This window comes from Botrytis byssoidea, assembly GCF_014898295.1.
Source record: "Botrytis byssoidea strain MUCL 94 chromosome Unknown BBYS_022, whole genome shotgun sequence".
Lineage (NCBI taxonomy): Eukaryota > Fungi > Ascomycota > Leotiomycetes > Helotiales > Sclerotiniaceae > Botrytis > Botrytis byssoidea.
In genome coordinates, this window is record NW_024065863.1 from 227,754 (window position 1) to 239,906 (window position 12,153).

General features: G+C 42.0%; 6 protein-coding genes across 6 annotated transcripts; 4 read left to right on the top strand and 2 right to left on the bottom strand.

The window, feature by feature from the left end:
- Window positions 1–135: 135 nt before the first annotated feature.
- On the top strand, window positions 136–1,105 carry EAE97_009453 (uncharacterized protein). The gene is made up of 5 exons (XM_038879968.1): window positions 136–324; window positions 392–429; window positions 482–552; window positions 609–703; window positions 757–1,105. Exons 1-5 carry the CDS (start codon window positions 284–286, stop codon window positions 827–829), a joined length of 318 nt encoding a protein of 105 aa, XP_038729079.1. The 5' UTR covers window positions 136–283; the 3' UTR covers window positions 830–1,105.
- A 170-nt stretch (window positions 1,106–1,275) lies between these two features.
- Window positions 1,276–1,893, top strand: EAE97_009454 (uncharacterized protein; the record flags this gene model as incomplete). Its single annotated transcript, XM_038879969.1, has 3 exons — window positions 1,276–1,417; window positions 1,510–1,700; window positions 1,762–1,893. Exons 2-3 carry the CDS (start codon window positions 1,581–1,583, stop codon window positions 1,891–1,893), a joined length of 252 nt encoding a protein of 83 aa, XP_038729080.1. The 5' UTR covers window positions 1,276–1,417; window positions 1,510–1,580.
- A 110-nt stretch (window positions 1,894–2,003) lies between these two features.
- EAE97_009455 (uncharacterized protein) lies at window positions 2,004–4,372 on the top strand (the record flags this gene model as incomplete). Its single annotated transcript, XM_038879970.1, has 5 exons — window positions 2,004–2,138; window positions 2,190–3,315; window positions 3,366–3,827; window positions 3,877–3,971; window positions 4,028–4,372. The coding sequence occupies 5 exons, from the start codon at window positions 2,004–2,006 to the stop codon at window positions 4,370–4,372; spliced, it is 2,163 nt and encodes a 720-aa protein (XP_038729081.1).
- Window positions 4,373–4,837: 465 nt separating this feature from the next.
- On the bottom strand, window positions 4,838–5,383 carry EAE97_009456 (uncharacterized protein; the record flags this gene model as incomplete). The annotated part of the gene is made up of 2 exons (XM_038879971.1): window positions 4,838–5,070; window positions 5,194–5,383. The coding sequence occupies 2 exons, from the start codon at window positions 5,381–5,383 to the stop codon at window positions 4,838–4,840; spliced, it is 423 nt and encodes a 140-aa protein (XP_038729082.1).
- Window positions 5,384–6,903: 1,520 nt separating this feature from the next.
- Window positions 6,904–9,409, bottom strand: EAE97_009457 (uncharacterized protein). The gene is made up of 4 exons (XM_038879972.1): window positions 9,236–9,409; window positions 8,600–9,047; window positions 7,827–8,530; window positions 6,904–7,754 (listed from the first exon to the last, which is right to left on the bottom strand). The coding sequence occupies exons 2-4, from the start codon at window positions 8,697–8,699 to the stop codon at window positions 7,185–7,187; spliced, it is 1,374 nt and encodes a 457-aa protein (XP_038729083.1). The 5' UTR covers window positions 8,700–9,047; window positions 9,236–9,409; the 3' UTR covers window positions 6,904–7,184.
- Window positions 9,410–10,515: 1,106 nt separating this feature from the next.
- EAE97_009458 (uncharacterized protein) lies at window positions 10,516–11,559 on the top strand (the record flags this gene model as incomplete). Its single annotated transcript, XM_038879973.1, has 1 exon — window positions 10,516–11,559. The coding sequence occupies one exon, from the start codon at window positions 10,516–10,518 to the stop codon at window positions 11,557–11,559; it is 1,044 nt and encodes a 347-aa protein (XP_038729084.1).
- Between the last annotated feature and the right edge of the window lie 594 nt (window positions 11,560–12,153).

Genomic DNA, 12,153 nt, shown 5'->3' on the forward strand with positions numbered 1-12,153 from the left:
AAAATATTCAAAAGTTCAACTTTCTTACCCTTGTCATTATTTCAAACGGTGGGTGGAACTACCTATACTAGCTCATGTTTCTAAACCTTGTTGCAGGTTAGGTCCTCCGCATTTTCATCAGTTTCATTTCAGCCAGAATTCTAAATTCTTTCACTGATTCACGACTTTCACGACTTCACATGACAAAGGATTTCACCTATCGCCACACGAGTTTAGTAGTAACAAGGCACAATACAAAAATACAACTTCCTATCATACAATCTCACACCAAAATCTTCTCACAATGTCGGCTTCACTTGCACCTGAATGTAATGAAGTCAAGGAGTATGTAATATCTACTATATTCTATTCGTTTCTGAGCCAGTTTTTAATATGCTGAACATTTCCAAAGACGATATGATTCGTGCTTCTTGAAATGGTATAGCGAAAGTAAGTAAGGTTCGTTATTGGAAGTATAGACATGAACTAACAAGATCATTAGAATACCTTCGAGGTAAAGGTACAACTGATGAGTGTGAATCTTTGTTTAAAGATTACCGGAAATGCTTAACAGTAAGTCTGGAAAATCCTTCAGTAGTGCTGAACGATTCCCATTCTGACTCATATAGGGTGCTTTGAAAGAACGCGGTATTGATAAAATGCTTGAAGAAGCACGAGAGGATCATAAGGAACATGATGCCACAAATCTGCGACGGCCTTGTGAGTTACTCGGACTATACTCTGGGGGAGGGAATCTGATAGCTAATTGTTATGTAGAATGGAATGCATACATGATATCAGACTGTATAAACAACACTACTACCTATGCATGGGAAAGGCGCTAGGATGATCTTTCAGGTTAAGATTCTACTATTATTGGGGACTTAAAACTATCTCAACTTTGCATGAATTCCAAAAAAACAGTAACATTCTATACTCATAAGCAATACATCGACGTAGCACGAAGGCCTTTGATAGCCATCAAAGTTTAGATGGAGATCCCGTTTAAGAAACATAACTTATTGAAAGTGCAACTTCTTTACATCTCTTCATTTCATCAATATAGTACAGCATCAATCAACCATATCCATGTATATGATATATCAAATTATATAGCTTGAACATCCTCATTTCCCTCTTCATTCCTTTCCCATCAAATGTTCACCAACTTCCAAGCCTCACACTAGCACGTGATTATAATTCTTAGCCTATAAAGCTTAATTTCATCCACCCCCTGCAAAAGAACAAATTGCTTTCAGCCTTTCTCTGGTGATTTCTCCAGATAAGTTTAAATCCCTGTATCGGGATTGGTTTATATGAAGGGAGATCCAGAAAAAAGAATCCCACCCAAAATCTGGACCCTGACTTTAAACAAATATGTGGGATTCGAGAACCTCATACTTGTGAAAACACCTTTATATATTCTCATCCTACCTAGGTACTACCCATATCATCCATTCTCTCTTATCCCACCCCTCCACCTTCACTCCTCCAACCATCAACTTTTCCGCTGAGTATCGTAAACTGCAGAAGCCAGTAAAGCCGTCTCGAATTTCCTACAGCAGATGATTACAGTGATGCGCCAGCAATAGAAACAATTCATGCACCCCTTCTCAATCCTCACACTTGCGATTTTCGTAGCCGGCTACATCACTGCGAGGTGGGACCTGGTTACTAGACTTTATGAGCTTGCAATATTCGCATGGGATCACGGAGTAGTGGTTAGCTTTGGTTTCCCCTGAATCAATTCGATACATGTCACTGATATCATTTGGCGCATAGGCACGAACTTTGAAAGGATTCGCGATTCTTTCCCTCTTCTTCTTTTTATTCATTATACCAGTAGAAAGGCTCGCGTCGAGGGAGACGACACTAGTAAAGAAGCATTACATCTACAACCATAAGCCTAGCTAATAATCCAATAGCATCCACGATCTGGCAGCGTCGGCATATCTGCACGAGAACAATTGCGACGTCGGGGTTCTTTCTGAAGGAAGAGAGTTTATGATAATTGAGCATTTGTCATGCCCGATCATGATGGATTGATGAGGATTTTCTGGCCGAGGGATATCCCAAGGAGCGATTCACCTGGAGTAATAGTTGGCTGGAGAAATTCTGGTCTTGATATTTTTGTGGTTGCGATATTGGAGGATGTTGACGTGAGCAGCGATAAGGCTATATGAAATTGGAACCGACTGACGTAATTGCAGGCGCGCAATGTAGAGAATGCACTGAAGGTTGGAACTCTGTTCCGAAATGCCAGCCATCCCATCGAGCGAATATATGAGTTATGTGGACAGTCTTCACTACAGGTATTGGGTGTGACAAATTCACCAAAAGCAGATGTCGATACTCTTCAAATCCGCGCAATCACAGGGTCGGCGTACAAATTACCTCAGATATCCTGTGCTCGAGCATCAACGAATCAAATAGTTGTCTTTGATCGACCTCAGCCTAATAGGATGCAATATATATCTCTAAAGCCAATATCATTGGCATTGGATGACAAGGCTGAAATGACATTTCATGCACCAGGCAGTGTTGATGCGGAGGAAGAACGAGAAGAAATAAGACAGAGGAAGAGGACTCAGGAACTAGTCGAAAAGTTGAAGTACCACTCCGTCGTTAAACATCCACCATCACAAAAAGAACTCGCCTTGCCAAGAATAGTCAATCAAATTAATTGTGCTTGGGAGGTCCATCAGTTATTACAGAAAAACATCTCGCTAGTTGGAGCTCGGTCAAGGAGAAGTCTGAGCGTGTCGGAAAGGGTAGTGGAGTCAGCAACCACGATGCGTGATTTCGTTCTTTTGACAATATGGCAACTCATCACCCTCTACATATATCCTATCATCAGACGTGGATTTGTTGTTGGTCTCGTTTGTCATAGATTTGCTGCTGAAGCTTTACTATTGATTCTAGAGTGGAGAGCTAAGCCAGATTATGCAGCCTTGAAAGATATCTCCGCAACTGCACAGCAGGTGGAGATACGCTTACAACAATTCTGCTATTGGCCTATGCAATATGTCACACTCCGAAGAAGTAAAAGAGACTGGGGTAGTGTGACAACGAGTCATCCGGACTATATAAGATTTTATAATAGCCTTTGGCTAGTTGCTAATGATGTGATCATTGGAATCGCATTGGGGTCTTATATTATTGACAATTCCGCCTGGGTAGCAGAGACTATTAGTGATATCCTAAGCACTTATTCTATAGCTGCTCTACAAAGGACGATAAATTGGCTGATGGATTGGCCAGCTGGCTTGAAACTCAATACCGAACTGGCTGCTTTCCTTGGTGATTTGTTCTTATGGGTCATCGAACATTGGTCAAGTATGTTTATCGTCCTCTCCAACAAATAATGCATCAACTAACTCTCACAGGCTGTATTGAAGCTTTGCATCCAGTATTGCCTCATGTTATATGGGTTGTTGGTTTTTCCAGTTTTGCTGGAGCCAGCATGCCAATCGCCCTTTTCTCCGATCTACTCACAATCCTGACACTTCACATCTACTCTTTTTACATGGCTTCTGCACGTATATTCAATTGGCAGTATACTATCCTCCTGTCTTTATTTCAACTGTTTCGGGGCAAGAAGCATAACGTTCTTCGAAAACGTATCGATTCTTGCGATTATGACCTTGATCAACTATTGCTAGGCACGATTCTATTCACACTACTTTTCTTTCTCTTGCCTACAGTGGTTGTATTCTACCTGGCATTCGCATGTGCACGAATGGCAATTATCTCATTAAAAGCCATTTTAGATGCTTTACTTGCATGCCTAAATCATTTCCCCCTTTTTGCATTGATGTTACGACTTAAAGATTCGCAACGACTGCCAGGTATGTTCGCGCATAAATTTTACACACTACATCACACTAACATACAAAGGTGGCATACGATTTGAGCTTCGTGATACCCAAGAACTCGCAAGCCAAATACCTAACACTCCATCTCCTCCACCAACATCCTATATATATCTCAAAGTATGATGGTTCTCTTCCTACTCATCTGCCTTCAAATTATTAACAGAAATCTATAGTCCGTTCCCCTCACTTTCCGCGCCATGTTCCACCAATATTTCCAACTCGGACATCGTATCCGCAAACATTACGCTTCCCCCCGCGTCCTTCTCTGTCTCGCAACTGGCAAGTTCGTTCCGCCTATACATCGCAAAAATCTTTATTCGCTTCAATACAGCATGTTACCGGCTCGTCGAGCGGGTATTATGGATATGTGGTATGCGTTGACGACTAATTCTGATGAGGGAAAGGATAGGAGGAGAGGCAGTGCTGGGTGGTTGAATGGTGGTGTGGCCAGTTTGGCCAAGGGGAATGGAAATTTGAGGAGAGGAAATGGGTATATGGCTAGAAGGGGGGGGCATTAGAGATGATGTGGAATGAATGTAGATGTGGATGGGTGATTGATGGGCTCTTTTGTATATATGATTGGTTTTCCATAGGCCAAATGAGATGAGATGAGACGAGATGAGATGATCAAAAAAGAAGAATTGGAGGAGGTTTGAGATGATAGGTTTTGTATGTACTGTATATAGATACGGATTACTTAATGATGATATTTCCAGAGTCATCGGATTTTAGATCTTACACGTTCACAATCGAAGTAGACGAGTTCTTACATGGTTTGTGTGAAGCAAATTATAATTTTCTTTCGTTCATTGAATTTCGTGGCATTCATCAATTATCTACTGACTCCCATATTATCATATCCTTCTCTGATGTGCTATGTTTTGTCCACCATATCCCACCATGTCTTGTCCTGTGACCCGATTTTCCTCTCCGCCAAAAAGCATCAGCAACTTATAATACAAATCTCATCATCAAGCTCTCGTCTACAATTTCCCTTTGACTTCTCCCTTCACCTCGGCCGCCTTTCCCTTCGCGGCGCCCTTCAACTCCGCTGCCTTTCCTTTCGCCTGTCCGGCCAACTCGGACGCGGTGCCAGATGCGGAACCGGTGGCGGAGGAAGTGGTGCCTTGTGCTTCGGAGGCGGCGTTGGAGGCGGCGGTTTTGGCTTCGGAGGCGGAGAGGCCGGCTGCTTCTTTGGCTTTTTGGGTTGCGGTTTCTGTTTTGGGGGGGAGGGGGTTAGTTATTTGTGCTGTTGGCGTTTGGGTGTTTTGGTGTTTTGGTGGAGGGAAAGGGGATGGGATGGGAAAAGGGGAAAGGGGAAAGAGAGAGGGAGACATACGACCAACTTCAATACCATCTACGATCTTGCTCGCCACGGCTTTATCGACTTTGTGAACCGTTTCCTTGACGGCTTCGGTAGCAGATTTGCGAGAGATGAAGGTAGAAGAGAAGGGACGGCTGGCTTGGATGTGTAGTTGGGGGGTGAAGAGACGGGATTGGCGGGAGAGGGTGCGGGTTATGGATTGCATTTTGATATGTGGCGGGTGGTTATTTGGTTTGTGTGTGATTATTTCGTTGTTATTGTTATTGTCGTGTATTGGAAGTAGAAATGGAGGTTTGTAGATCGATTATTTATTTATGTGTCTGTACAGGAAGAATAGATGTAAATATGTAGGTACAAGAGGTAAGAAACCAGTATCGATATAAATACCAATCGAATCCTTCCCGCAAAGTAGGTAGCTCCAAGCAAGCTCGCAAGCAAGCAAGCAAGCAAGCAAGCTACGAGAAAGGTAAGAAGCAGCTTCCTTCCGTCACAATGACGTCACTTTCGTTCCACCGCATCGAACATCGTTCGAGCTCTGCTTCTAGCTACTAGCTACCTAGGGCAAATTACCCCCTCTTTTCCATCGATATCGAGAGATACTACTCGTACTAGGTAGATAGATACCTAAGTGTCATTACCTCATTTTTGGATTTGAGATGGGTACTGGGAGATCTGAGATCGGTTGTGAGATGAGTGGAATTCATGTGTATAGCTTTTACTTGAGTAGCTAGCTGCCTAGTACGTATATAGATGGAGCTTTGTGTATTGGATATAATTACGTGATGAGATGTAATAAAATAAAATAAAATCAAGTACTTCCTAGTAAGTAGATGTCATTTTATATATATATCTAGTATATATCCAACTTCAAATAAACAAGTACATTGTATCGTAGGGTAAAGTGTGTAGGTAGGTAAGGGATTATACCTACCTACCCAAGAGCGAGTGTTTGCAAATCAATCAATCAATCAATCAATCAATCAATCATGGTATTTTCCAATTATGCCATTTGCATTCCATCACACATGCAGAATCCGATCGCCAAATACTGGGTCTTCCAGGAGTTTTATTAGTAAGAAAGAAAGAAAGAAAGAGGATAGCTACCCAGCTTCCACTCTATGCATTCGCAAAGTAAATACTACACTCGTACGAGAAATTTATTTTGAATCATTATATTTCAAAAGAGGTAAAATAACAAGTATATATCATCGAAAATAAATAGATAACAAATTCGCATCCATAACACAAACAATTCTTCAATTTACAGATTAAAAGATCCATCCCCTCCACCCCGCTCATCTCTCTCTATACACAACATCCCCTCCCACTTCCGCCATCAAAACAGCCTCCCTACTCCCTCTACTCCCTCCTAAACCCCCAAAAATAAAAAGTAATGAACAGAGGGGGATTCGAACCCCCGCGGGCTGAGCCCATGAGAATGCTAATTGGTTTTACACCAATTAAGCTATGAAGCTTGAGTCACACGCCATAACCACTCGGCCATCTGTCCTATGAAGTGATTATTCATGATTCGTTGGATATGTTGTTCTTGTTTGCGTATATATTTTCAAACACAGAATAGTGGAGAGGAGGAATAAAGAATTTTTCTGAGTCTGTGGTGGGGAAGAGAATTGTGTGATTGGGTGGACAATATGATGTGATGTGGTGCATGAAATGATTGATATAAGACAAGTCAGTAGGTAATGTTCGAGTGATAAAATTAGAAATTCAAAGGCTTCTTAATTTTATAGTCCTTGACTTATTCTGTTTTGTTTAGATGAATGTAAATGTACAAATTGTATCGGGTAAATACTGAAAGCTGATACATAGATACCCCGGTATCGAAATCCAGATTGTAAGATAATATACTCCCTCCTAATGCACAATGCTGATGATATACGCCAGAAATGTGTATGCACACATGATTTGAACCCCAAACGCCCAACTTATTCCATATAAACATACAACCATCTTTCTTTCTCAATGCCCCATTCACCCTCCTCATCTCAACCCAGAACCATAAATCCCACACCTCCGATAACACCGGTTATTATAAGCGCCGTTAAGATTCCTGCTCCGGCTCTGTCGCCACTGGTGATTGGTGTTTCGACCGTTCCATCACTAACGGTACTACTTCCACTTCCACCTGCTGCATTTCCTACACTTGTTCCGCCCGTATTGTTTGTAACGAGATCGGCTGCTTGCCCAATAAGTGTTGCTTGGATGATACTCAAAGCGCTCATTTGTTCTCCGACTCCGTATTTTCCATCGTAAGTACTTCCTGCAGTCCAATGTTCTCCACATGCTCTTCCGCTAGCTCCTCCGTCGCATTGTTCTGCCGCGGCTTTAGCAGATGCGTTGATGTAAGTCATGATTGTTGGTGCGGTAAATGGAGCAAGTTTAGTTGTTCCCGCCATCCAACGAGAAAGGTAGGCTTTGAACGATTGTTCATCGTTATCGCAACCGACTGTAGTGGTTTCACATGCTGCTTCATACATAACATTATCTTTGAAGAATACACTACTAGCATTCAAGAGTCCTGCTGTTCGATTCTCCCAAACGGATGATCCGTTGGTCTGTAAGGCATGTGTTAGCAGAACTATATGGCTTGTCCGGGAGGTAGTTAGAGAGAAAGGGGGGGGACGAACGTAATTGTACATCATGGCAGCTCCGAAAAGATAGATACCATTGTTGTATGTCCATTGCACATGATCGAGAGAGCTGCAATTTGTTGTATCGGATGTACCATCATATACCTCCCAACCATCACCGATCAATCCAACACTTTGTTCCCACGTGAAGATCTTTTCAGCCCAATCGGCATATGATGAATTTCCAGTATATCTTGCCAACCTAGCTCCCAAGTTGAAGAAACATCCATTCGCAATACTGTTCTTATACTCGTATCCGGAGTTGAATGTAAAGATTTGCCATCTCAAACCACCTCCACAAGTTGATTCATCCCATCTAGCTGCCATATCGTTGAAAACTGCTTGCGCCATTGCTAACCAACCAGGTGTTCCACTATCCGGATTATCGAAATTAACCTCTGCAGCTGTCATAGCAGCCATTCCCCAAAATCCCTGATCATCATTTCCTTCGGTCTTTGTCTGGTTGATAGGCATGAAATCGTAATCGTTGCCAGCTTGATGTAGGAGAGCTTCTTTCACTTCGGCGTTGTAGGTAGTATCGCCAGTATAATACCAATATTCGACCATTACACCAAACATAGCTCCTGCCTCCCACCAATAATAGGGGTCAGGTAAGTTACCAGCGACATCTCCGGTATTATTTCCCGTATAGTATTTCATCATATCGTAGGCGACATCGGATGCAGCGGTTTTGATGCTTTCTGATCATTGTTATTCAATCAGTATGTTGCTCTTCACTCAACAGGAAACAACATAGAATATCAACATACCATCAGAGCTCAGATCAAGAGTAATTGCACTAACCAAACTACTACATGTTGAGCAAATAGCAGCAGTATATGCCAAGACTTTTCCTCCACTGATCCTCATCTTGGTCCTCTTCCGTGATTCAAACTAGAGTATAGATACCGTATATAACACTTCTTCGCCAATCACAATAGCAAAACGGGGAGATCCGATCAATTCCAGATGTGCAAACGATTCTGCCAAACGAGAGTATAAGATAAAATAGGCCGGATCGCTGAGGTATAAGAAGAAAAGCGTACTATCTTGCCATCAAGTCGAAAAGAAACGAAGTCTATTCTATTCTCCAGAGCTTCAAAGTGAGGAGAGACATACTTCCTACTACACTTACCTCTAGTTCCGTAATAACAAAACTCCTGGTCCACTGTTCTGTTTTTGACATACGGCCCATGGCAAGTCTTCTTTGGTTTCTTCCTTTTAATAGACCTTGCGCGTCAGTCACATCCCAGTGGATTTCAAAACACTATTTTCAGAATCTTATGGATCCACCAGCGTTTTCCCTGGGAGGAAAACTAAAGACTCAGAGAGATTTGGAAACCTATGGGCTGAAAGGGCAATGCCTGGTTCATAACAAAATGAATAATGGGTACGCATTGGCTTACGCGGTGGGTACGTCATCCTTGTTGGTTCACGTTAAATTGATTCCCCGGTGGCCCTCATCTCCTCGAGACATCCAAAGTTTGCTGGTATCCCACCGTCGTGAATTGAGTATCAAATCTTTCAAACGTGCCACTTTTGATCTTGATATAAAACTACGAAAAAGCAATAACGGACGATGATAGAAGCCAAGCCATAATTGTCTTGGATTGCGATGCTTAGTTTGGTCCAAGTCAAGAGAGTAATCCTCCGTTTTTTCTTGATGAAGCTTGAAAAAAGCTTGTCTCCACCAAGTACCGACAAGCAGCCGTTAATGGCGGAGATTGGCAGCAAGGATAATCACTTAGGAAATAGATACGAGATTGTGTGGCTAATCACGTGGAAGCGAATGAAAAGGGGCTCAAGTGGTCGAGAACTTATTTGTTGATGAAAGACCACTTGGAGTATTCCTTACTCGTTCATGTTTGGTTGTGTTCTACTTTCTCATAAGAAGTATCTTGAACTTCAGATTTACGATGCACACCAAGAACAACGTTGAAACTTCGAAATCACCTTAATGATTTTATCTTGGCGATCTTCCCATGACCCCACAGCAACTTTGTCATGATTTTCATGCAGCCGCTCATGTGACCAGACTTTGTCTTCCGTTGGATTCAATTATCATTTGATAACCACAGTTCTATGCGATGATACTTCGTATCATCTGCGCCCATCAACAATGTCATGCTCCTTGATAAAATACGTGGTGATATTACATACGGTGATAACATCACGAATAGTCAGGTGCTCATGACAAGATGTAGGAAGATTTGTAATACGATGTTGCCAATGCTTGGTAGAACAGTATGTAAATAACATACAAGAATGTGGTCTTTCTTCAATGGACAGAGCAGAGTTGCTCTTTGGTTAATTCTTCCCATCAATCAATCACCTGACAAACAATTGCTATATCCACGGACGTTGGGTGTGTAAACTTCGCAGTTACAATTGTGGTTGTGGAAGCTACGATGGCGCAATCATGCAAAGCCAAGAAAAGTACCTTGCTGGTTAAATGGTCAAACCGTAAACAAAGTCCATTATCTTGTGATTCACAATATTTTTTGGACGTTCACGCTCAGCAACCTTGTTGGGTTCAATATCATCAAGGTACTTATTATATCTTTACAAAGTGTATAGATTTATATTCACTGCTCCCACTGTGCTCTCTTTGGTTCATGATCTTTCAAACGTACAGCGCATTCCAACAGCCACTCAACTTCCCTCTACATCTTTCAAATCAGCAATCATGAAGGTTGTTGGCCAGCAAACGAAGAGAGAAACAGATGTTGGAAGACAGTCTCTCAAAAATCTCCTTGATCTTCAAATGGCTGACAAACTAGACATGGTTTCCAAGTGGCCAAGTCAATGGTTTGAAATCATATTGAGAAAACATCACAACCATAAGGATTACAATGGTGTAATAGAGCTTTTCCATGAGTTGGATCTATGGGAGCTTAGATCATTCTTATTAAGAGGCTTGACTTGCAGAAACCTTTCGGAATATCGTAATATTATGTATTCGCAAATCGAGTCGAGTCCGAAGGCACAACTTGGCGACCGCACTTTCCCGTCTTTCAAAAAACTACCAGCCGAGCTTCGACTAGATATATGGGAATACGCATTTGCAGAAGATCTTCTCCCAAGAGTCCATCATCTAAATAACACAGACCGCAATACTGGAAAGATCACCGACTCAATCAAATCACATCTCTCGTTCTCGAATATCGTACAAGTCTGCAAGGAATCCCGAGAATGGTATCTTTCGCGAACTCAAAATACCTGGGCGTTTGGGACATACGTCAACTTCCATACCGACATTTTGTACCTGACCAAACAAGTTGAGGCATCCAAAATTCTTTACGAGACTCTTCTCTCTTGTCCTCACATGAGAAAGGTTCAAAATTTGGCATTGCGTCGAACATTTCTTACCGATAACCCTCAAGATGCTTTCACTCAGGTCGAGGCATCCGAATATATTCGAGAGAAAATTCCCTCTCTGAAAAACATCTACGTCGTCATAAATGAAATCAGAGACTCAACAATCATCGACCGGGCTAACGACATCAAATTTCGACATCTCTCGGCAAGACAAAAGAGGAAGTGGGTAGACATTGGGTATGCTAGGACATGGCTGAAATGGGTGAATAAGGTTATGATCGATAGGGGTTATAATAGTGTGAATCATCATTTCGTGATGGTTGGTACTCAATGTACAGATGTGTTGTCCTCAGATTATGGAGAGGTGACGTTCGAGAGAAAGATTCGTGATGGGAGTCTTGAGCTATTTTGATTAGTGGTAGCAATGTCTGTCATTTTGCTTTTTAATGCATGAGTACGTTTACAGCACTTTGGTCGGAGTTAAGGCTGGAAGCATTGCGGGGTCGGGTCGGGTTGGGTTTATGAGCCTGAACTTATGGTTTCGCTGCTTGCTCACGAACGATATGAGGTGTATTGCTGGATATTCCATGGGATTGAGGAATTGGACGCAAATGATGACATATGACAGAGGTAATATTAAAGAGGGGTCTTGAAATGGAAGGTTGAGCAAGTTTACTGGATAAGCATAGTCTGGAGCAATATGGTCATGGCTGGCTCATGAAATACAACCCGTCGAAGAATACTATACTGAACGATGCATGGGGTTTCGACATGAGCGGTCTCTCATATGTATATATTAGTTTAATCACACTTTTTGAAACACCTTCATTGCTGTTATACGTGTTCTACTATATATACCTTGGAGTAAAAAATACACCGGTAATATATCAGTTGGACCATCAATTCTCCTCATCGTACCCCGCACATACTATATACACACAATCATGGACTGTGAACTTGATAAATCTTCACGATAGCTGACATCAAGAAAACACTGTATCATTCA